The 25,751-nt window shown below is 38.5% G+C and overlaps 1 protein-coding gene across 4 annotated transcripts in view; it reads right to left on the bottom strand.

Moving 5' to 3' along the window:
- PLS1 (plastin 1) overlaps positions 1-25,751 on the bottom strand; it is a 159,358-nt gene that overhangs the window by 48,720 nt on the left and 84,887 nt on the right. For all 4 annotated transcript variants that reach the window (XM_036755423.1, XM_036755426.1, XM_036755425.1 and 1 more), the window contains exons 2-5: positions 18,793-18,901; positions 7,159-7,322; positions 2,713-2,842; positions 780-912 (exon numbers count right to left, since the gene is read on the bottom strand). In XM_036755423.1, the coding sequence (XP_036611318.1) occupies positions 780-912; positions 2,713-2,842; positions 7,159-7,322; positions 18,793-18,862 (497 nt within the window). In that variant the 5' untranslated portion in view covers positions 18,863-18,901. The remainder of the gene's footprint in view (positions 1-779; positions 913-2,712; positions 2,843-7,158; positions 7,323-18,792; positions 18,902-25,751) is intronic.

Consider the following 25,751-nt stretch of genomic DNA (forward strand, 5'->3'; position numbering starts at 1 on the left):
AATCGAAGTCCAGCACTCTATCATCCACTGTGCCACCTAGCTGTGATAAAGAGCCATTCCCTTAAAGTCAGGAAGACCTGCGTTCAAGTCTCACCTCTGACCCATACTGGCTACGTAACCCTGGGCAAAACATTTAATGTCACAGTGTTCCATACAGTGTTCATAGGAGCTTTCTTTTAGAGCAAAGAACAACCTTAGAAGCCACCAAGTCCAAACTCTCCATTTTACAGATGAGAAAACTGAGACTAAAAGAAGTTAAGCAATGTATTCAAGGTCACACAACCATTTCTGTCAGAAGTAGAATCTGAACCTAGGTCTTCCTGATTCCAAGTGCAGCTCTCTATCTACTACACTTTGATACCTTCTTTTTTCTAAGACTATAAGCTACAGATCTGCAATAGTATTAGGTGATTGCACACAGGAATTAAGATCCAGAAGACCTGAGTTCAAATTTGACCTTACCAGCGTGTGACCCTGTCTCCCTCTGGTTCCTCATTTGTAAAACGAGGATAATAACAGTACCTACCTCCCATGGATGTTGTGAGGATAAAATGGGATGATATTTCTAAAGTGCTTTGTAAACCTTTAAGCTCTATAAATATATTAGCTATTACAAAATTTCCCATGCTGATGAAATCTAAAGTCTAGACTAAATAACAATAAAAACCTAGAATTCAAGAGAGATTTAATATACGTAAACATTGGACCTATACCTTAAGAGTTTTGCTAAATAAATGTTCACACTCTAATGCCCTTAAACCCAACCATATTCAACTTACCAAAGAATGATGCCATCGGCAAGTGATTTGAAAAGACTGTTATCAGTCGGATCCATAGGGATTAGATGCTTACAGTCAGGGTCATTCTCCAGGGCCTTGTTTATCCAGTTAACAAAAGCCACTTTTTCTTCCTCTGAAAAACAGAAAGTGATAAGCTTAGCCATTCAGAAGTCACCTGCTCATGCAACCCTCTTCCACCATGAGCTATGGATGAGTTGCTGAAGGGCAAGCCGTGAAGGGAATTTTCACCCTAGAATTCCCAACACAAATAACAAAGTCACAGGTGCAGAACCACAGGAATAAAGGATGACCACAAACAATAGAGAAACACATTTCAACATTTTGACACCAGTTTAAAAATAGCAGGTGGCTTTTTCTTGAAAATGTACTAAAGCTTTGAAGAGTCTCTAGGAATGAATTCAGTTACATCCATTTAATATATTCTAGGGGAAAGTAAAGCACATTTCTTTAATGAGAAGAATTTAAATTAATTTAGGGAGGATTACTATTTTTCCTTTCTTTAAATTTTTTTTGGAGGGGGGAAGGCAGGGCAATTGGGGTTAAGTGACTTGCCCAAGGTCACACATCTAGTACACGTATCAAGTGTTTGAGGCTGGATTTGACCTCAGGTCTTCCTGGACTTCCAGGACTGGTGCTCTACTCGCTGTGCCACCTAGCTATCCCCTACTTTTTCTAATATTATTACCTATGACATTGGCCAAAGAATTAGGAGTAGGAATTCAACAATGATCCAAGACAATCCCAATGGACAAATGATGAAGCATGCTATCCACCTCCAGAGAGAAAACTGATATTGACTGAATACAGACTGAAGCATATTATTTTTCATTTTCTTTCTTTCTTTTTTTTCTTTTATCCAAGTCTTCTTGTACAAAATAACAAGTATGGAGATGTTTACGTAATTGAAAAAAAAGTAGAAATTCAGAGGGCAAAACTGTATTCCCCCCCTAAAAAAAAATCAAGAAACCAAAAAACCTTATTTATAGCCATCAATAAACTCCATGATTTATAAATAACATTCAGAGATCTCTGATTGTGAGGTCGTTTTTAATGCTTCTAGCTGGAATGTTAGAGTTTAGAATTTAGAGTATATAGAAAATGATACAGTTCTGAACTGCTATACTGCTATCAGTATTAAGAATTACCTGCTCAGGCTTTCTGCACATTGTAAACCAAAATTTGCTTCTATTTTAGACTTAGTTCCCAGTTTTTATTCAGAAAAAAAATGTTGCTGGTTTACCTTGTGAGTTATGTACTAGTGAAAACAGAAAGTTCAGGAGTTTCTTATTACTATCAATATGCAAAGCATTTAGCAATAGAGTCAGAGGTCACATTCCCATCACCGGATCTCTACTATAAGATGAGTGGTTTTCCTCTCTTTAATACTAGTATCTGGAGCTATATTTTTAGAGCACATACTGAGCAGACAGCCAAAAAAAAAAAAAAGATGGGATATTTTCCCTCATCAAAAGAAGCCCAGTATGGATATTATCCTGGGGGTGGGGGTGGAAGAGGAAGTAACATGGCAAAAAAAAATACGGCTGGAACCTCTTTGATCCTTTAGAGACAGGTTGTATGGGGTTTTAAATCAACTTATCTGATGAGCTGATGTGACCTTGGATTTGCTACAGAAGCAGATCCAAAGAGCTAATTCTGAGACAGACTATATTCTCCTCAGTAGCCATTTTGTCATTTAGACGTCTTGGCTCCAGCTGCACCGAAGAAGTGCTTACGTTTATCCTTTCTACCTTTCTCTGAATAGGCCTGAAAGAAAAGCTTATAAACTAGATAGATAAGCCAGGCCTCCGTTCATCACCAAACACAGTTCTTACCATTCATTACAAGCAGTCAGTCAATATGCTACTGCTGCTACAACTTCTTGAATGATCACACCCTAGTTTGAGGTTTTTACCTGCATAAGAATGTTGTGTTCCCTCGCTGGAGATGGCAGAGGTTCCTCCAATGGCAGTAATTCCTTCCCTCTTGTTGATGATTTTTCTGAATGTTTTACTGATGTCTTTGCTTTTTAACTCCTGCATTAACTAGAATAGGTCATAAAAGAAGGTTCATTCAGAGTGAATCATGAGAAAATTTTCTGCAGAAAAAAAGAGTAATTTTACTTGATTCTTTAAAGTAGAGAGTCACATGACAGTCCACTGAATATCAACTCAAGGAAGGGAATATAAGTATGGAACACACATCTTAAAAATGTAGCTTACTATATCAGATTGCTTGCCATCTTGGGGAGGGGAGCAGGGAGGGAGGGAATGAGGGAGGGAGGGAAAAACTGGAACTCGAAATCTTATAAAAGTGAACGTTGAAGGGCAGCTAGGTGGTGCAGTGAGTAGAGCACTGGCCCTGGAGTCAGGAGGACCTGAGTTCAAATTCGGCCTCAGACACTTGACGCACTTACTAGCTGTGTGACCTTGGGCAAGTCACTTAACCCCAATTGCCTGTCTTCCTCCCTCCAAAAAAAGTGAATGTTCAAAACTATCTTTATATACAGTTGGAAAAAATAAAACACTATTAAGTGGGGTGGGAGTGGAGGGGAATGTAGCTTAATGTCTTGTTAAAAAATAACAATTCAGCAATACCGGTTTCCAAGTAAGCACTAAAAGATTTTTGTCACAAAGAGAAGCTTAGAAAAGGCAATGTACTTTTAAAAAAAAACTTTTTAAAAATTATCTTTTCATTCAGAGCTAAGCTTGATCTTTATCACTATATACTGTTCAATTTTGGTTTTTATATTATAGTCACTTTATATTGATTGCTCAGTTCCTCACACTACATGAGTTCATAAAACTCTTACCATGCTTCTCTGAATTTTCCCGATTTTTTTATTTCTTATGGTATAATAGTATTCTATTATGCTCAAATACAACTTGTCTAGTCATTCCCTGATGGATTAGCACCTACTTTGTTTCAAATTCTTTGATATCACACAAAAAAAGTGTTGCTCTGAATATTTTGGTCTTCAGCCTGCTTATGTACAAGCACAGCAGTGGGACCTTTGGGTCAAAGAATATGGACATTTTTCTCCATATTTCTCCAGTTTTTTTAAAGCATAATTTCAAATGGCTTTGTAGAATGACTGAATCAATTTAATACAAAGCTCCGCCAGTCAAATACTAATGTTTCCATCTTCTTGCAGCCCCTCCAACATAACCTATTTCCATCTTTTGTCATCTTTACCAATTTGCTGGTTCTGAGGTGAAACCTCTTGGTTGTTTTGATTTGCATTTCTTTTTTGTTAGTGATCTGGAGAAATCTTTTTTATGTGGCTGCTAGTAGTTTATAATTCTTTTGAAACATTTGTTAAAAAAAGAAATGAAAAAGGAAACAGTTAATTCATATCTTCTATCTACTTATCCATTGGAGAACAGCTATTAGTCTTATATATTTTTGTTAATTCTCTAAATATATTGGATGTCAGTCCCTTATCAGAAGTATTGGGTGCAAATACATTAGCTACTTCTCTCAGCTTTGTGTCATCCATATATTTGATAAGCATGGTGTTTATGTCTTTATTCAAGTTACTGATTGAAAAATATTAAACAACACAGGACCAAGGATCCCTGAATACTCTGCTTAGAGACTGCCCTCTAATCTGATAGTCCATTAGTGACTAGTCTCTTTGTGTCTTGTCATTTAACCATTTTTAAATCAATCTAATGTTTGTATCACCTATCCCACATCTCTTCATTTTGTCCACAAGAATAGTAAGGAAGAATTTGTCAAATATTTGGCTGAAATCTGAGGCAACTACATATACAGCTTTCCCCTGATTTAGCAATGTTAGTAAAACCCGTCAAAAAAAGAAATGAAATTAGTCTGTATGGCCTCTTTTTAAAAAGCCACCCTGGCCCTTAGTGATTACCACTTCCCTTTCTAAATTTTTCAAACCACTCCTTTAATGATACATCCTAAAGTTTTGCCAGGAATCAAAGTCAAACCCATTGGCCTGTGGCTCGTTATATTTAAAACAAACACTGGATCTGGGATCAGAAGATATGGGTTCAAATGAAATCTCTGCCACCTGGCCACCTACTAGCTATGACCTTGGGCAAATAATATAACCCCAGTGAGCCTTGCTGTCTTCATCTGAAAAAATGAAGATGTACAATAGATTATCCTATTTAATTAAACATTCATTAAGTACATGCAAGTCACTGCACTATCACTATTGATATAAAAATAAAAACCAGTTCTTGCATTCAAGGAGCTTAAATTGTACTTGCAAAAGAAGAAAACTCACCCCGTTCTCCTCCACTCCATTCTTCACTCAAATGACAAAGTGATTCTCCTTATGCTTACATCTGACTGTCACTCTCCTCCTCAACAAATTCCAGTGGCTCACTATCACCTCTAGACACAGAGACTCTTCCGTTTGGCATTTAAAGCCCTTCACAGTCTAGCCATAACCTGCTTCACCACTTTATTACACATTGCTTTCCTTCATATAAAGTACAGTTAAACTGAATTTTTTGTTCTTCCTCATATATGGCACTCAATTTCCCATCTCTAATGTCTTTGTACTAATTGTCTACCATGATTGGCATATACCACCTTCTCACATCTTTCTCTTAGAATTCCTAGTTTCCTTCAACACTCAGGTTAGGTGTCATTTTCTACATAAGCAATTATCAAAATGTGGTCTAGGGCAGGGCTGTCCAACCTTAAGTATCTTAGGGCCACATTAAAATAAAACAATTATTTGAGGGCTACACCCAGAATAAAAAATTCAGTACACTTATAGAAAGTGGGGGAACACACGTCATCAATATGACACGCAAAGGCGTGAAGCAGGAAAGCAAACACAAAGCAACAAAGCAACAACACAACAGTATAAAGATAGGTGCATAATGACTAGTCTGCATCATACAGATGGAACGCATCCCACAGATTGGTTGAAAATGTGATATGTTCCATCTGTAATAGTGCTTAAAAACACCAAAGAAAATTAACATCGACAAGATTATTTATTAGTGATGGAATTAAAAAATCTAATACGCATTCCATGCAAATTATTGTTTTATTTTTTCACTTGTGAAAATTGAAACCCACACGTGGGCCACAAAAAATCACACTGGGCCGCATGTGGCTCACAGGCCTTATTTTGGACAGTCCTGGTCTAGGGAATCCTAGGAGTCACTGGGACCCTTTCAGGGGGTCTCCAAGAGCAAAATCAATTTCATAATAGAACTAACATTTCATTTTGAATATGCTAAATAGATTTGTGTATGCTACATTCTACATAAAAAATCTTTGTGCAGAGGGGAAGGGGGCATTCTTAATAAATTTTGAGTGTAAACAAGTCCTGAGACAGCAAAGTTTGAGAACCACTGTTCCACTCAAAGCTTCTCTTGATTCTCCAGCTGTTAGTACCCTTCCCCTGAAAAAATCCTTGGGGATCCATTTTGTATGTACCTGTATATGCACATATGTTGTCTCACCCGATAGAATAAAGGCTCTTGAAATCAGTATTTTGTTTTTGTCCTTGTATTCCTAGTGTACTTAACACAGTGCCTGGCTCAGAGGAGGGAGAGATGGAAGGAAGGAAAGAGGGAGAGAGAAGAGGAAGGGAGGAGAAAAGGAAGGAAGGGAAGGAGGAAGGAAGGAAAGAAGGAAATAAAGGAAGGAGGGAAAGAAGGAAGGGAAGGGAGAAAAAAGGAAGGGGGAGGGAGGGAGAAAACGAGCATTCATTAAGCATTTGCTATGTGCTAGGCACTGTGCTAAGTGCTTGACAAATATTATTTCCTTGAATATTCACAATAACCTGGAATATAGGTGCTATTCTTATCCTCATTCTACAGCTGAGGAAACTAAAGCAAACAGAGGTTAAGTGACTTGCCCAAGGCCACACAACTAGTGTATGTCTGAGGTCAAATTTGAACCCAGGTCTTTCTGACTTCAAGTCCAGTGCTCTATCCACTGCACCACCCAGCTGCTTAATAAATATTTGATAACTGATCAAGATTTAGATAGCACTTTCAGGCTTGATTTGCATATCATTTAAGCCTTATAACATTCCTAAGAGGTAAGCAATAATTACTGACAATCTCTGTTTCAGAGACAGGCAAGCTGAGCCTTGAAGATTTTACATGGTTTGCCCGTAGTCACGTAGCTAGCAAATATCAGGTGGGATTTAAACCCAGATCTTCTCCAGACTTCCAGGTCCAGAATACCTTCCAGCATCCCACAGACCCACCTTTCTGAGAATGCAAATTGTATGCACAGTACTCATCAATGATGTCTCCTGGGAAAGTCTGCATTCTGCCGTGTGATTTCTCAAAAACAAGCATGTTACATCCCATGAAAACAAACTGCTCAGTACCTAGGAGAAGCTGTTATTACTCACTGATACAAACTCTTCAAAGTTGATTTTGCCATCTTTGTTGTGGTCAGCCACTGCTATAATCTTCTCCACAATCTCCCGCACCTTGTAGCCAGGCAGGGGGAGTCTGGCTTCCTTAAAGAGATCCTGAAGCTCATAGTCACTAACATAGCCACTGTTGTCGATATCTGTAAAGGAAAATGTCAGCCATTAGAACCTCAATCATTTACAATCTTTGCTCACACATTTAAGTTTTGGAATCTATTTGAGATTATGGATCCTGACCATGTTCATGTTAAAATGAAAGTTACGTATAAATGATCTTCAGTGATTGAATTATGTATTATATATCCCCAAAGAACACATGCACTTTTTTGTAAAAATAATTTTAAATTGCACTTATGTCGCATACTTATCGCTACCAAACATACACGGTGTCCTAAAAATCTTGCTCAAAACTGCCCTAAGACTTTTAGGACACCCTGCGTTTTAAGTACTCAGGCTGAATGAGAATTGGAAAACGAGTTTAGAAAAGGATGAAGTTTCAAATAACCGTGGATAGGAATAGTTCAGTTGGCTGAAATAATGCCAGAAACTGGGGGAAAGTTACAGCCATTTGGGCCAGTTCTGATCTTAACCATCCCATCTGGTGACCGACATTGTGATGGCCTGGGATCCAAAGAGGAAAGGGGTGCATACACTAGTTACATTTGCACAAGGCCACTTTCCTGCATATTTCGATTTCATTCCTTAATTACTCAGTGCATTGTAACAGATTTATGGTGCACTTGTATAAGCTGAATCATGTCTGAATCAATGAGATGAGGAGTATGGAGAACATTGAATTTCCTGAAATAGCTCCTAAATCACAATAAAAGGGAAGAAAGAAAGATTGACAGAATGAGCCAACCCTACCTACTTCCTGGGTGTGAGAGGTTCCTGGCTCTATTTACAGCCTCAATGAGGGGCCCCTCCTTGGGGTTTCCTAGAGATAGGTAGTCATTTGTTGACATAAGAAAGTCTCCACACAGTACTATGTCTCTGAGTGTTTTGTTAGTGATACAGTCACCAGAGAGAGCAACTTTGTTACCTCACGTATACACATATCCAAAAGATACTGCTACCATGGACAACGGGTGTTTTAAAGTTAACTGAATGAATGATTTTTTTTTTAAATAGTGACTTTCCCACAGGGAGGCAGTTCGGCAGCACAGTGAATAGCACCCTGAACCTGGCATCAGGAAGACGAGAGTTCAAATGCATCCTCAGATACTTACTAGTGTCTCTGTGACTTGGGGCAAGTCACTAAATCTCTGTTTGCCTCAGTTTCCTATACCATAAAATGAGGATAATAACACCACCTATGTTGCAGGGTTACTGTAAGGATCAAATGAGATAAAGTACTTAGCGCAGTGCCTGGCACATAGTAGGCATTATACAAATGCTTATTCCCTATCCCCTTCCTTCCCTTTTGCAGTTGGTATATGTAGGAACATATAACATGATTTATAACTTATAATGCACCAGCAAACAGCCATGACTGTGACCGAACTACCTGATAGGTCCATTCTGATATTGTCTCCTTTAGCGTTATAGTATCACTTTATAAATTAAGCTTTTACTGAGACAAGATTATTTACGATCACTCCAAATACAGGGTATAATGGAATTCAGTTCTGTTCCAGCCAACATTTATTGAGCACCCACTGTGTGCAAGGCATTGTACTACGCAATGAGGATACAAAGATGTATGGTTTAAAACAGAAAGTGTGCCTTAGTTGGACAAAAAAGATTTCTTTTTAAAGCTCAGAAAATCATCAAATCAATAAATACACACATGGGTAGTGTTACCATTTTTGTAACACTGAACAAGTCATTTTGCTGTCAGACATTGTTCTTACAATGAATTATTTATTCAAAATATCATTAAATAAATATGCCAAGATTACACATACATGACTCATAAAGATAAGTGTTCGATTGCTAAATACGGTGAAAAGAATGCTAATTCATTCCTTACATTGAGAACTCTCTAACACTTTAAAAAAATAAAATTAACAAATTGCTCCTATGAAATTAACAGGATATTCTCTTCATTGTATTTTAAATTTTTTCTTCTTCATTGCCTGTGATGAGAGGAGACTTTGACCACCGTCCAATTTTTGTCTTAAAAAGCTAAGCCTTCAGGAAATGATATACATGAACACTTAGCACAATGCTCCATAAAAGAGTATTATTAACAATAATACTGTGAAAAACACACCATTTTAATGTAATAGTTTCATTACAAAATCACACACCATACCCCAAAGCAAAAAATACTGGAATTGAGATTCTCTCCATAACATTAACTCAACTACATTGCAAATTATATTCTGAGGACTGGGGGAGCAAAAGGGGATATATGTGTGTGTATAAGTGTATATATATGTGTGTATATACATATAAGTATATGTGTGTGTGTGTATTATTTTTGTTTATAGCATGTGAGCAAAGAACAAATATCTCCACGAAACCTCAGGTTTTAGATTGTTTGAATTCCTTCTCTGGTTCTACTTCCTCTTCCCATGCCACATGGTGCTCTGCCCAAAGAAATAAAAATTTTTATCACTGAAACCTCAAAAGATATCTTGGAGTTTATGGGCTAGATTTCCTTTTTAAGGACCATGCCTTAAACCTAAATCACTCCGGCTTTCACTGAGTGGTCAACAGTAGGTCCCAGCCCAAGCCTCACTTGGTCATCATTTGGGTTCTGATGGTTCAGAGCGAGTATAAATAGAAATTGTTTCTGTTTTGACCAGAAACCCTGAGGGTCTTCCCCTACCAGATTTTTTTTGACTAGGTAAGAGGCCATTCTTTGCCTCCTTTCTTACTTAGTCTTAATCACTGAATGGGTGTTGCCTCAGACAAACTGAGTCCTGGGAGAAACTTTAACTTAAAAAGGCCAAGTTCTCCCACTGCATCCTAGGCCATCTGTAGTAGTCCCGACCCATATCTTGCCACTAGACTCTGATGACCCTGGAGGAGAAAGTGAGACTGGTGACTTTGCACAGCTCTGCCTCACTTAAATCCAATTCACTTGCAAGTCATGATATCACCTTCCTCACCACACAGTCCTCTTTGAGAATGAAGGACAAACAACAACAACAATGCGTGTGTGTGTGTGTGTGTGTGTGTGTGTGTGTGTGTGTGTGTGTGTGTATTCTTCAAGGCCCTGTTTCCATTCTCATCTCTCCTGTTCTTCTCTCTATGCTATATCTTGGCGATCTCATTAACTCCTATGACTTCAAATGTCTCCTCTATATAGATGATCCCCAAATCTCTCTCCTTCCTTCCTAAATTGCTTACTGAAAATCTCCATTTGGGTGTCCCCTGGGACCTCAAACTCATTCTGTCCAAAACTAAACTCACCATCTTCACTCATAAATCATATTCTCCTCTGGAATTCTTCAGATCTACAAATGAGTCACATTTTCTGAGTCTCTCAGGTTGAAAAACCTCTAAGTCATCCTCAATTCTGCCCTCTCTCTTCCCTCTAACATCCAATCAGTCACCCAGGCATGAAGGCCCTATCTTTTGCATTTATCCTCTTTTCAATTCTAATTGCCACCACCCTTACTCAGGTCCTTCTTATTTCTTGTGTTTGTACTATTGTAATAGCTTCTTAACTGGCTTCTTCCCCTTTCCAGTCCACCTTGCACACCTTGGGCCAACTCTGGTCATAATTTACTTCTCTCATTAAAACAAAAAATCCTTCACTGCTCAGAGAACAAAATCCAATCAGACTTCTAAGTCTGGCATTCAAGACTCTCCACATTTTCATTCCAACCTATCTTTTCAGTTGTGTCACATACTGTTCCTTTTCACATACTTTATGCTAGAGCCTGACTGGACTACTCACTGTTATTCCCACCTGCCCCTTTTTTTTCCCCAACCTGACACCTCCTGGATTTTCTCTCCTTGGGCTTTTTCTTCTGTTGTTCCCTAAGCCCTCCCACTGCATTCTGTCTCTTAAAATCCTACCCACTCTTCAAAGCACTGTTCAAATTCTGCATGATGATCAATTAAAGAAGCTGGGAATGTCTACCCTGGGGAAGAGAAGATTTAGGGTAGCCATAATAGCTGTCTCTCAGTATTTGAATGGCTGACACGTGGAAAGGGGTTAGATAAGTTTTGCTTTGGCACAACTGGGAGCAGTGTGAATTGTGTAGGGATGGAGTTACATTTGTTTTTCCATTATGTCCAAATGACTGCTGTCTTCACTTAAGATGTCTTGTTACGTAGAAGAAAAAGTAAAGGGTCTGGGGTAATGTATCCCTACAGGTTATCAAGAAGAACGAAGAGTTCCTTAAATAGGAAGAAAGGGTTTCAGTGTCAAAGCACAGAAGGAAAACGATGTGAAGAGGCAGAAGGGAATTCTGACCTCTGTGAGGAGCCTGGAGGGTGGAAGAAGGTAACAAAAGGAAAACAGAAGGACCACTGAGTTAAGCAAGAATATGAGGCTCTTCATAACGAGCAGTAAATTAAACTCTCTGAGAAAAAAGTCAAGCAGTCAACCAGCATTTACTAAGTGGCTACTATGTGCCAAGCACTGTGCTAAATGCTGGGGATACAAAGAAAGACAAAAAAACAAAAAAACAAAAACAAAAAGCCAGTCTCGGCCCTCAAAGAGCTCACAGTCTAAAGGAGGAGACAATATGCAAATGAGATTGATAGATAAGTAGATATAGATATGTTAGAGATAATCAAAAGAGAAAAGACATTAGCAAAATAGAAAATTGGAAAAGGCTTCTGGTAGAAGGTGGGATTTTAGCTGAGACTTGAAGAAAGCCAGGAAAGCTAGGATGATGAGAAGGGAGAGAGAAGAAAAGGTAGTGAGTACCAGACACAAGGGATAGGCAATGAAAATGCTTAGTCTGGAGGTGGAGCATTATGTGCAAGGAATAGTAAAGAGACCTGTGCCATGGGTCATGGAATACGTGGGATGGAAATGGATGGAAGGTGTAAGAAAAACGGAAATACAGGGAGGACCCAGGTTATGAAGAGCTTCATAATGTAAAGAAAGGATTTTATATTTGATCCTGGAGGCAAAATTTCTCCAATGAGGGTGTGGTGTGACATGGTCAGACTTGTTATTTAGGAAGACCACATTGACAGCTGAGTGGAGAATGGACTGGAGTGGGGAGATACTAGAGTTAGGGAGACCATCCAGAAGCTACTTGCCCTTTAAGGAATGATCTCACACACACACACACACACACACACACACACACACACACACACACACACATATTCAAGATTGTTTCCAAGTAGGAGCTCAACCAGTAAGGGAGAAAGGAAGAAGGGATGATGTAACTGGTGACTCTTTGCTGAGGGACAAAGATTGCCTGCATGCATCCACCATGATGGATGTCATGGCCAGTAGCTACAATATTAATAAGGACAGTAGTGGATACCCTAAAATTTACAGGAAATAAAAATCTAAGAAAGGAGCCAGCAATAAAAAGTATAGCCTAGATGCCAATGCACAAATACATAAAGTATGAGCAATGAGTAAAGTATACACACACGATCTTAATGAAAAGACTCAAATTTAGCTTTACAAGTATCAATGAACTGTGGTAGGCAGAGTCCATGACTACCCTATGGTTCTGGAAGAATCTATGGCATAATGATATGGGATGGAGGACAGATGTGCTCAGTTATTTTGCTTCTGTTTTCTCTCTCAACAAAAATGACAATTGGACTAAAAAAGGATAAAACAAAAATGTCTAATTGTAAGTTGATAGCTAAGATAAGTAGAGAGATAGTATGAGAACAACTTGCTGCCTTCAATGAGTTCAAGTCAACAGGCCCACACAAACAATATCTTTGGGTACTGAAAGAAGGGGCAAGTGTGATTACTGAGCTGCTGTCACTGATCTTTGAAAATTCCCACCTATCAGGAAGACCCACAGAGCTGACTCAGCACAGGCATCTGGCCTTCTGCCCTGCCACTGTCTCCTTTTTCTCCATCAGAAATAGAGACCTTCATATCCAGAGAAAGAATTATGGAGTCTGAATGCAGATTGAGGCAAATTATTTGCTCTCTCTTTTTTCCTTCTTTTTTGGTTTTGTTTCTCCTTTCTCATGATTCATTCCATTGGTCATAATTCTTCTTTACAATTGCACTATTATGTAAATAAGCTCAATGTGAAGGTATATGTAGAACCTACATTGGACTACACACCATCTTGGGGATTTGGGGGGAGGAGTGGGAGGGAGAGAAAATTTGGAACTCCAAAACTTGTGGAACTGAAACTTGTAAGCTAAAATTAAAAAAACAAATTTATTTATAACCAAAAGAAAGCTTAATAGACACATACAGAAAAGAAAAAGAAATAGAGACCTTCTTGCTCAATCATGTCTGATTCTTCATGACCCCATTTGAGGTTTTCTTGGCAAAGATATTGAAGTGATTTGCCATTTCCTTCTCCAGCTCATTTTACAGATGAGGAAACTGAGACAATCAGGGTTAAGTGATTTGCCCAGGGTCACACAGCTAATAAGTGTCTGAGACCAGATTTGAAGTTAGAAAGATAAATCTTCCCAACTCCAGGCCCAGCTCTTTATCCTCTCTATATACTCTCTTATCAACCTAGCTGCCCCTAGAGACCTCCTACTCTGGACAATAGAGACCAAGTCCCTTTTCTTTGCTTTCCCCTCCCTCCCCCTGGGGCGGGAATTAATCCACTTTGAACTATCCTCACAAATGAGTAAAAATTCACCTTAGCTCACTACATCTAGATGGCCCAAGACAATGCAACCTTCTATCAGGAAAGCAGGGTACTCAGTATCCCAGAACAGGTATCTTGCCATCTGCCTGCTCCTGTGCACATCACATACTCCACCCTCTACCCCCAGAGGATATTGACATAGCCTTTATACACACTGAATTTGCAGAAGATACAAAGCTGGAAGGGATAGTTAACACATTTGACTATGAAGTCAGGATTAAAAAAAATCCAGACAAGCTAGAACACTGGGCTATAATGAAATTTGACAGGGATAAATGCAAATTCTTATATTTGCATTCACAAGATCAAATTCACTAATAAGAGGGGAGGGAAGACACTGGTTTCATTAAAAAAGCTTAAAGAGTCAACAAGTTGATATTGTGGCTAAAAATGCCAAAGCAGTCTTATTCTGCATCAAGAGAAAAATAGTGCCTGGCACTGCCTGTATCCCTGGGAGGTGGTACTGCACTGTGCCCTGGTTCAACCACAATTGTGTTCAGCTCTCTGAGGCAGGGCAGGGCAGGTCAACAAGAATTAACTAAGTGCTTACTATGTGCCAGGCACTGTGACAAGTCCTGGAAATATGGATATGAGCAAAAATAAAGACAGCACCAGCCCTCTAACAGCTTCCATTCTAACGGGGGCTGAAATGAGTGAGAAGGGGGGAGGTATGTAAGAGGGGAGGGGAGGAGTCGCGTTACAGAGAAAGACCTGGGAGAGTGGGGAGATGGAGATTTGAACAAAAATGAAGATGAAGCTGGCTTGAGGCTCCACCTTAAAATGGAGGAGGAACCAGCCAATCAGAGAGAAAGGCTGCAGGCACAGAAGGTACTTTAAGTGAGTGAGAAGTGCAGGGATGGAGTTAATTTACTGGGTGCAGAGGCTGCTGAATGATGGAATGAATAATGTTGAGCTTCAAATAAGGAAGATGAGTTCAAATTATGCCTCTTGTTTTTGAGTCATTTTCAGTCATGTCTGACTCTTTGTGTCCACTTTTGGGGTTTTCTTGGCAAAGATACTGGAGTGGTTTGGCATTTCCCTCTCCTGCTCACTTTACAGGTGAGGAAACTGAGGCAAATAGCATTAAATGACTTGCCCCAAGGTTACAAAGTTAGTAAGTATCTGAGGCTGGATTTTAACTCAGAAGAGGAGTCTTCCTGACTCCAAACCCTGCACCCTATTCACCGAGCCACTCTGGGGCAAGTCATTTAATCTGTCTCAGCCTCAGTTTCCTCACTTGCAAAATGGGAATATAATAATAACCACACCCACCTCACAGGGTTGTTGTGAGGATCAAATGAGATAATGCCCACAAAGTGCACTGCTAACTTTAGGGTGCTATGGAAATGCTTGTTATTATTTTTATTATCATTATTCTCTGTGCCAGCTCAGGAAAGATATTGATAAGCTGGGGAGGGTCTAGGAGAGGACAATGGTCGATGGTAAAGGGTCTCAAGATCATGCTATGTGAGAACTGGCAGAAGAAAGTGGGGATGTTTAGCCAAGAAAAGAGAACATTTGGTAAAAGAGTGGAGGAGGGGGCAAGGTAAGGAGGGACGGAATTGTCTTTAAGAATTTTACAGAGCTGTCCCTTGGAAGAGGGATTAAACCTATTCTGCTGGATCCGAAAAGGTAGAAACAGAAATACTACCCAACAATCTAAGGGAAAATAAGCTATCTCTGACATTCTCTTTCACTGGAGGTCTGTGTGCAAACTTTGTGTAACTACTCATTATATATATTATACAGTGGATCCTTGTCTAGGTGGGCCTTCACCAGGCATCTTGACTTTCGTCTTGCCACTTGACTCCAGTGACTCTGGAGGAGACAGAAGGGCTGATGACTTTATGAAGCTTTGCCTCACTTAAATCCAATTCATGTACAAGTTAAGATGTCACCTTCCTGAGGTCAAACAAAACAAAGGATGAACAACAAACAACAAGGTCCTGGGTAGATGACCTCAATGATGCCTTCCACCTCCGAGATCCTGTGCTTCTTATTCTGACCCTCCCTTTACCAAACTAACACGAGGCTTCCTATTATGGCTCTCCAGTACAGAGTATTTAGATATATTGTCCTCATGATTGAATAATGATGGAGACTTCAGTTATCCAGACATCCAGTAGATACTGGAGCTCTCTCTCTGCCAAGTGCTGAGAAATAGATAAAGTCTTATAGTTGGGTTAAAAAAAAAGTCCTGGTCACAAGGACAGAATGGGGCAGCATGGCTAGACAGCAATTTGTCTGAGGAGGAGCAGAAGGTTTTAGTGACCTACAACTTGCACATAACTCAGCATTGTGATAGGGCAGTGAAAAAAATGAAATGTGATTTTGGATTACATTAAAAGAAGCATAGCTTCCAGGAACAAAGAGATAGTTCCACTGTACTCAGCTGTCAGTTCATTTCTGGGTGCTAGAGTTTAAGAAGGACATTAATAAGCTAGAAAGGATCCAGAGGAAGGCAAGGAGGATGGCAAAGAGCCTTGGGTCCATGTCTCATGAAGACTAACAGGAGTAACTAGGGATGATTAGCCTTGGAGAAGTGGTGACTCAGGGGCGAAGTGATGACTGTTTTGGGTTGGGGGTGTCACATGGAAGATGAATGAGACCTGTTTTCCTTCCAGTGAGCAAAACCAGGAGCAATAGGTTACATAATGCAAAGAGGTGAAATTAGGCCGGATGTCAGGGAAAAACTTGGTAGCAATTAGACCTGTCCAATAATAGAATGAGCTCCAACAGGAGGTAGTGGGATCCCCTTCATTGTAAGTCTTCAATCTGAGGCTGGATAATTACTTGTCTGATACTGTCTGTTGTAGTGAGGATTCCTTTTCAGGTTGTTTTTCATCCTTCATTTTCAGAGGACCAAAGACATAACAATGGTGATATATCTTTTCCCCAAGAACTATATTGAAGTGAGGGAGAGTTGCACAAAGTCCTCAGCCTCACTCTCCCTTCCAGAGTCACTGGAGTCCAGCGGCAAGACAAAAGTCGGCACTGGTGATGGCCTGGGATCCAGTGGATGATCTTGGCGTCTTCAACGTCTGACCAAGCTCTAAGCAGTCCACAGTGCCTGCGTCAGCCGTTTTCATGGTCTCTGCAACAAATTGTTCTAGCTGTGCATTCCATCAGGGGATGTCTTCACATGCTTAGTTAGACATCCCTCTCACCGAAAGGTTTGATGCCTTTAGCTACCCTCAACCTAGTTTAGCCCAACTGCTAAGATGGTTTGACTGGGGCGTGGCCACTGAGCATGCTAGTTCCTTGGAGCCACAGGTGAGAGTTGAGTGACCGGTGGACACCAAAGGATGAACAGCCCTGAAAAGGGCTCAGCAAGCCCTTACACCAAAGGCTAGTCCACCCCATACACTGCTTTTCAGGTAGACATAGACCCAATAACTAGAGGCAGCTAAGTGGCCCAGTAGAGTACAGATGTGGAGCAAAGAAGACCTGAGATAAAATCTTACCTCAAACACTGGCTGTATGGTCTTGGGCAAGTCACTTAACATCTCTAAAGCCTCAATTTCCTCACATGTAAAATGAAAATAATAATAGCATCTATCTCACAGGGTTGTTGTGAAGGTCAAGTGAGCTAACATTCTTAAGGGCACTTTGCAAACCTTAAAACACTATATAAATGTTAGCTAATAATTTTTATCATGAAACCCCTTCTAACTCTAAAATTCTCTTATTATTTTATGATCCTAATTATATTTCACCCCACAGCAAGAATTGTTTGTTTATATGTCTTGTTTCTTATTTAACAATGTAAGTTCCTTTCAGTAATGGACTGTCTTAATTCATTGGTACATACATATGTGTGTATATGTACGTATGTACGGATGGGTGTGTGTGTGTGTGTGTGTGTGTGTGTGTGTGTGTGTGTGTGTACAGATATAGATATATGGCTGTATCCCAGTTGCCTAGCCCAGTCCCTTGTCTGCTATAGATACTCAATAAATATTTGCTAAATAGAACTACACTTGCAACCTCAGTGTTGACCTCAGATGATGCTTTATATTGTATCTAAATTAGTTTAGGACTTTTTATTGAATTTATGGAATTCTAGGATCCCAACTAAACTATAATGTTATATCTTCTCATTTCCATCATCTGCCACTGTTACTTTTATAGTCCTAGTTTTCACTGTAGTTAGAAATTAACTTTTGAGGCTGGCTTGGGGTAAGAATTTGTGTGTGGGATCCTTATACATGACCATGTGATCTCAAAGCTCAGCTTTTACTTCCCTACATTTCCAGTAGAAGCACAGAGAGTCACACATATTTTCTTTGTCTACCACTCTGCAGATGTTTTGTGAGCAGGTTACAGAGTTTCAACAGAAAATGAATTATTAAAAAAAACATTAAAAGAGCTATCCAGATAAAGATGTGACAAAACAAAAACCTTGCACACTTGCAGTCATGAATATGGAGAAGAATACAGACAAGAATCTTGAAAAATAACACTTCATGGAGCCAGTGAATGGTGGTGCCACGGACAGCAATTCAGAGATCAGAGTTCAGTTTATGCACAAGGAAGTGGTTCGATATTACTCTGCAGGTGAGGACACCCTGTTAAGTGTATTCAGTTACACTGTCACTCATTAACCTGGGTTATTCTCTGCAAAGAAATGATCAAAGATTGCAAAGTTCAGTTCACTGAGAAATTCAAGGCAGTCTTAACTTATCTCCAAGAGAAAAGAAAGAATTCAGTAAAAGCTACTATGAGAATAAAAGGAATAATATTTCCCCAAAAAGGCTGGAAAGGAGGAGGGGCAGGAGATGGGGACTAGCAGAGAGACAATGAAGGAAAGAAATGCTATCCTTTTTAGATATTTTACTGTTTAACAAGATAGTTTAAAAAAATTTAATTCCCCAAAACATACCTATTTTATTGAATGCTTCTTGAAGTTCTTCCAATTCTTCCCGAGAAATGGTAGTTGTATTATTTTCCATCTTTGAACAACAGAAGTTGTTGCTTTCTGTGCTTTAGATCTAGAATAAGCAAAGTTGTTAAAAAAGAAAATCAGGCACTTTGGAATCTTTTAAGATACAGGGAAAGGTATGTTCTTCAAAAAAAAAAAACCCAAAACATACAGAACTACCCTAATAAGCAATACGTATAAATTAGTCCTTCAGTGTACTACACTGTCCCAAGAAGGTCCATTGAAATAACTTCATCTGAAAATTGCCTGTTCATATTTCTCTGACCATTTATCAACTAGAGAATTACTTGCAGTCTTATAAATGTGACTCACTTCTCTATAAATTTGAAAAATCAGGCCTTTATCAGAGAAACTTGCCTTAAACATTTTCCCCCAGTGTTCTGCTTTCTTTTTAATCTTGGCTGCATTGTCTGGGTTTGTGCAATTTTAATTTAATGCATTCAAAATTATCCATTTTATATTCCATAATGCTCTCTATCACTTGTTTGGTCATAAATTCTCCCCTTAACCATAGATCTGGCAGATAAACTATTCCACACTCCCCTAATTTGCTTATGGTATCACCCTTTATGTCCAAATCATGTGACCTTATCTTGATATACAAACATGAATTTTTAAGTTTCAACAAATTAAAATGTAGCATTTATAAATGCAATAGACAACAAGGTCAGAAACTAAAATTTAAAATGTTTTGAAATTTAAATTTACTATAAGAATTTCCAAACTTTAGTAAGTAAAGATGTTAGTTCCGCATCACTTCATAGTACATTGGATTCCATACTGTTTTAATTTTCACATTTCCAAAATATTGCCACATTCCAATGATCTCCAATAGCTTTTAGTTCATTAATGGTCTCCATCATTTTCCCTCAATCATCTTTGGCTCTGTATTTCCCCTATCTTTGTTAATCATCCCAAGTGTTTCAAGTCAACAGAATGGGAAGGGAGGTGGGGAGCAACTAAAGAGGGGGAGGTAAATGGAGCTTTCTTTATTGCAAAGATATAAATTATTCTGTTTTAGGGAGAAAAAAAATGCCCTCTCCCAGTATAGAACCATCACCACATTTAGTAGGCTTTTCCATATTTGAAGTCAGTGTAGTGATGTTACTCCTGTGCTGTAAACAGTTAGTGACAATCTTTCGGACTTGCCCTGGGTCTCGAAAAAGCTAATTCTGTTCCTCTTGGCTTTGAATCTTTGCAGTTTTGGCCTTCCTGAATACACTTTACTACCTTCAAAACAGTTCTGATTGCTCGGAATTTCTTCACAAGTTTTAAAAATAGCTGTTCAACTTTAGTGTGTGCACACCGCAGAAAGGCTATAAATGAACTGCCCTTCTCTCGTCCTTGCATTTTAAAGCAACCTGGGACCTTTATTCTTTGCTCATCGCGCTATATGCCATATTTAAATGGATGCCATTTGTTATTGCCTAAAATAGCTTTAGCTTGCCCATAATCTTGGAAAAACAGCAGACAAGCTGATTAAGTAAGTGATTCACAGAGGAAATGCCATGCTTCTCATTGGGAGACCCTTTTTTATGCTCAGAGTAGTTAACATATGGAAAGCATGGCTTAAGTTTGAAAAAAATGCATTTAGGGATTTTGAAAATACACAAATCTTTCTGAGTTCATAGAGGGTATCTTATGAGACATACTGATAAACTACATCCATGTGAGACACTTCTTGTCACTATATATGCTCTGAAATGACTTTAATTTTGGTTAATTTGTTTGCATAATATCCCAGAGTCAAACACAACTTCACCATTAATCTACAGCATTGAAGTAAATAGAATGGGCAGCTGGAGTAAGTGGATCCCACCTTACTCCATGGATATAATTTATTATAATAGTAATATTTTATAATTGAATTGAGGTGTTATTTAAATAACATAATAAATATTGAACATTATTAATCAGTCAAAATGTTTCATAAAAACTTCTATAGATACCATGACAGAGAAAAATAGCTGGAAGACCACTGAATAATTTGGAGTACTCTTCATTGGCACTGTGACTGGATTGCAGAGTAGATTCTGACAAATGAGACTGGTATTTTTTAAATAGCTCACTATGCCTGTATAGAGAGTACCACATTCTTCTGAGTTTTAATAAGATACAATTTATATTTCATTTATTATATTGTTAATAATATATTATACAGTAATTTATTACATATGGCATATAATAATTGTTATATATTATATATAATGTTATTATATTTATTATATTTTATAAGATACAATAAGATGAGAGCTGTTGAAACAGTAGGTTTATAAACTATAGCTTTGTACATAACTTAAAATTTTTGCTAGGTATGTATGTGTGGCAAAACAGTCAAGAGGATGATCAGCTGTGACTGTGACTTGATGTACCCTAAGTTTAAAATGCCCGCTCCCTAATTTGTCCTCAAAGTATTATAGACTATGACTTGATTGTCAGATGCATTTAAAAGAAAAAGTTCCTCTTGAAGAACTATCACACTAACTTCTTGAATTTCATGGAAAGAAAATAAACATGTAAAAGTGGCGTACCAAGTTTCAGGAAGGAAGGTAGAGTGCCATGGATGCTCCACAAAACAGATGCAAACTACAGTCTCTGAATTTGACTAGGATGACATTCAAAATCTCCCCCTGGACCATCAGCAGTGGTGATGATCCAGACAGGACAGGCTTGGATCTGATAGGAGACTGCGCAGAAAAGTGCAGCAGGCACTGTTTGAGTGCTGGAATAATTAGTTGCCTTACCAAAACAAAATGTTTTCTTAAAAATAAACCTGTTAACTTACTTTTAGAACAAATCCTTGTTAGAGGAACCAATCAAATATTTATTGAATACCTACAATGCGGAGGGCTCTGTGGTAGGTTTTGAGGCAGTTTGGGATGTAGTAGAATTAATCAAGTCAGTCACTAAGCATTTATTAAGAGCCTGTTGTATGCCAGGCACTGTGTTATGCACCGGAGATACAAAGAAAGATTAAAAATAATCAAATAAACAGTCCTAGCTCTCAAAAAGCAAAAAGGCTAATGGAGGAGACAAACAACTATATACAGGCAAGCTACATACAGGATAAATTGGAGATACGCAGCAGCAGGAAAACACTAAAATTAAGGGGGACTGGGAAAAACTTCCTGCCACTATAAAAACACCAAGCATCTAAGCAGCTGTGACCCCGAGAAGAAGAACCTATGAATCAAGTGAAACTTGGGGAACGTCAAGTCAACCTACTGCTAAGACCTAAAGAGACAAAGTAGAAAGATCTGCTGTCCAGTGGTTGGATCGCTGACTATTCACCTGACCTCAACCATTCGGGTTACCTGAGGTCATATCACATTTGTACATATTGATTTTTCCTCTGATTTCTGTTGTTTCACTTTGACAACCTGTTCATTTGCCTCCAATAATTTCATTTTAGCAAATATTTTTTATTTTGGTTGTTTAACGCTAGTAGGACCAGGCATGCAAAAATTTTACTGTAATTTTACTTTGAAACAAAAATTTTCATCTTATTACCTCTATTTTCTTTGCCTTACGGATTAAAAAAAATTCACTGCGGCAATTGATGTGGCTTGGATTTTTGAGGCGATCTTCAATTTTTGTCCTTCTAGCACTGAGTTCCAATTAGCAAATAAGAGAGTCTCCTTTTTTCTCAATAATCATCCTGATCCTCAAAACAGGTCTTCTGACATGGCAAAACACACATCTAAAGGCTTTATCAGCCCCTTGCTAAAAATGAATCTACCAGTCTACACAAAATAAGACCTGATGTTTTTGTCTACACCTCAAATTTCTAGCTTCCTTGAATTCCAAATTCATCATTGCAGAGTTTTAGAATGGGCAAGCTATAATCACCATTCTTTTTAAAAACAGACTTAGGGAGGTGTGACTGGGACATGAATCTGCATTTGGCATGTGGCTGAAGGGGTCACAAAACCTTTTTTCTCAACATTAAAGGGGAAAAGAACAAGCATTTATGTGCTAGGGAAGCTAGGTGGCACGAGGTATGGAGCACTGGGCTTGGAACCAGCAAGACTCATCTTCATAAGTTCAAATCTGGCCTCAAACACTTACAAGCTGTGTGACCCTGGGCAAGTCATTTAACCCTATTTGCCTTAGTTTCTCATCTGCAAAATGAGCTAGAGAAGGAAATGGCAAACTGCTCCACTATCTTTGCCAAGTGAACCCCAAAATAGGATCACAAAGAGTCACGCATGACTAGAACGATTCAACCAGAACAAATACTATGTTCCAGGCCGGTGCAAATGTTATCTCATTTGATCCAACATTAAAGTTCCAAACCAATGTTAAATATTATGTTATGAAGTATAGAAGCTCACCCTAGCTAAAAATTATGAAGCAGGCAAAATTTGTCTTTGTTGCCCATCTCCTGATGACTTCCCCCTTTCTCTACTCATCTCTCCACCCTTGCAGGATCCCCATGCCCTCACGCGCATCCCAGCGCCCCTACACGGCACCCTCCAAAATTTGTCAGTCTTCCCATTGCAGCACCCCATGCTCCAAAATTACCCGTTCCTGCCAAATCACCAAGCAATCTATCAACAAAAATTAAGTGCCTCCTGCGTGCTAGGAATGCAAAGACAAAAATGAAACAGCCTTACAACTAACAAGTAAAGCAGGAATTATTGGTATTAATGTACACATGACTAATCATCCTTAATAAGTTGCCCTCCCAAGAATATTTGCATGTTGAAATGTGCAAACTGACAAACTGAAACCCAAAGAATGAATTGAATTCCTTAATAAAGGAATTTAAAGTAGCCAAAGAAGCCAGTGAGAACTAAATTTTGGGGTAAGGAGACCTTCTTGGTGCCTCTCAAAATGCACAACAAAGGTATGATTTTATATCTACAGATAATACCAACTGTATACAGTAACTGAGATCCCCAAAGCTTCCCTGAGCCCAGCAACGGTAAAGACTAACATTGATGTCTACCACCACAACGAGAAGCCCTAAGTGTGTATCACTGATTCAAATCTGACATGAGCACATACATCAGATTATGGGAGAGATTTGTCTTGAAAGTGTATGCCAGTGTCATTTTAAAAATTTAACAATTTAAAATGCATTAGGAATGTATTAACCCCACATCAAATCCTTTGGTAAGCAAAGACTAGCTCTGGAAAATGAATAATCATTTCCCAATTTATCTGTTTTATAAATCCTGGTTTTCTTACAAGTTTCTTTTATTCAGCAGGTCATGCAACAGCATCAGCTAAAATAATATTCTATAATCCTAAACTTATTCCCTTGATGTTTAATAGAAGTCATTTTCCCCAACTGTTTGGATTCTTTTTTCCAATACAAAATTTGAAGCTTTTAAAAAATATTTCAGTTATTCTTTCCCCTCAAAGCACTTCAGACTTTGTACTAGCAAAATACTCAAGGTATTGTCTTTCATTTTGATCTTTTCTGTAAAGTCTATTATTGTTCATTCTTCAAATGTACAGAGTTGAGGGGAACCCACTATAGTATATGGTAGGAATGCTCCCTGTTGTGTTGGCTTTTACGCTATAACTGGGTGGTACAGTGGATGAAGCACAGAATCAGAGACAAGAAGACAAGTTCAAATCCTGCCTTAGACCCTTTGCTGTTAAAGGTAAGTCATTTTACAGATAAGGAAACTGAGGCTGAGAGAGGTTAAGTGCCAAAGGACACACAGCTGGTGTCTAAGATAAGATTCAAACTCAGATATTTCCAGTTCCAAGTTCAATTCCATCTCCACTACACCACCTAGCTATCTCCAGACAACATTCATATGCGTATATATGTATATGTATGAATGTATGTATGTATCACAAAACTGTCATAAAGCTCAAATGAGGTAACATATATAAAGTCCTCTGACGACTTTCACATGCTATATCAATGTCAGTTATTATTCCAAATCTCTTCCCCCACCCCCCTCCTCTAGTTCTTCCCATTTCAAACTTCATGCGAAATTGTACAAGTTTAGAGACACTGCAGTCACTGGAAGAAATCTCCTATACGAAACTAGGATAGCTAAACACTAAATATAACTTCATCATTGTCTTTCAAGCCCAAAATAAACCTGAAAATTTCTGAGTTTACCTAGTTTTACTTGCAGTATTGTAGGTCAATGGGGCTAGCTTTCTGTAGGTTTCCTTACGTAACATATGACTACAACGATTTATCTTGGTCAACTTGCATTTTTGATTTTGAAAGACATATTCATTTTCTGAAATATGCTATTTTTTCTTTTTTAAGTAGTTCTTTTTATTTTTTTTTACTTGTGTTTCCAATACTTAGACCCTCTGATATAAGAAGCCCTTACTCTATGTGCTTTGTTAAACTCAGATCTTCCATACTTCATGCTGGGGTGAACTGGATTTTAGAAAGATGCCTGCCCACCTACTAACCACAATTTTGGTTTCTGCCTTTTTTTTTTCAATTGAAATAATAGATGTCACCTTTTTCACTTAGTTGGTAAGAAGGCAATTTGGACTTTGTAGGCTTCCTCTTCTTTGTGACATTTTTTATTGTACACAGCCTGGGTGAATAGCAGCTGTTAAACCTGACACTGTTTAAAATTAACTACTATAGAGTTCATTTTTTTCTCCAGCAATAAAAGTAACAATTTGGGGGGAAATTCTGACTCTATTCCTTTTTTAACCTAAACAGTTCTAGGACCTTGAGAATACTAGCTGAGCATCAACATAAGGGGTTTGGTTGAGAATGTCTGATTACCACTGATATAAAATGACAACAGATTCCCAACTGACTAACTGCATTTCTGATCTTTTGAAGGATATGGTAATTTCCTACAAAAAGAGACCCAAACAAAGAAAATCTCTAAGAAACAAGGCTATTAATTGTTGAGTTCAAATCCAGCCTCAGACACTTACTAGCTTTGTGACCCTGG

Source organism: Trichosurus vulpecula, chromosome 4, assembly GCF_011100635.1.
Source record: "Trichosurus vulpecula isolate mTriVul1 chromosome 4, mTriVul1.pri, whole genome shotgun sequence".
Lineage (NCBI taxonomy): Eukaryota > Metazoa > Chordata > Mammalia > Diprotodontia > Phalangeridae > Trichosurus > Trichosurus vulpecula.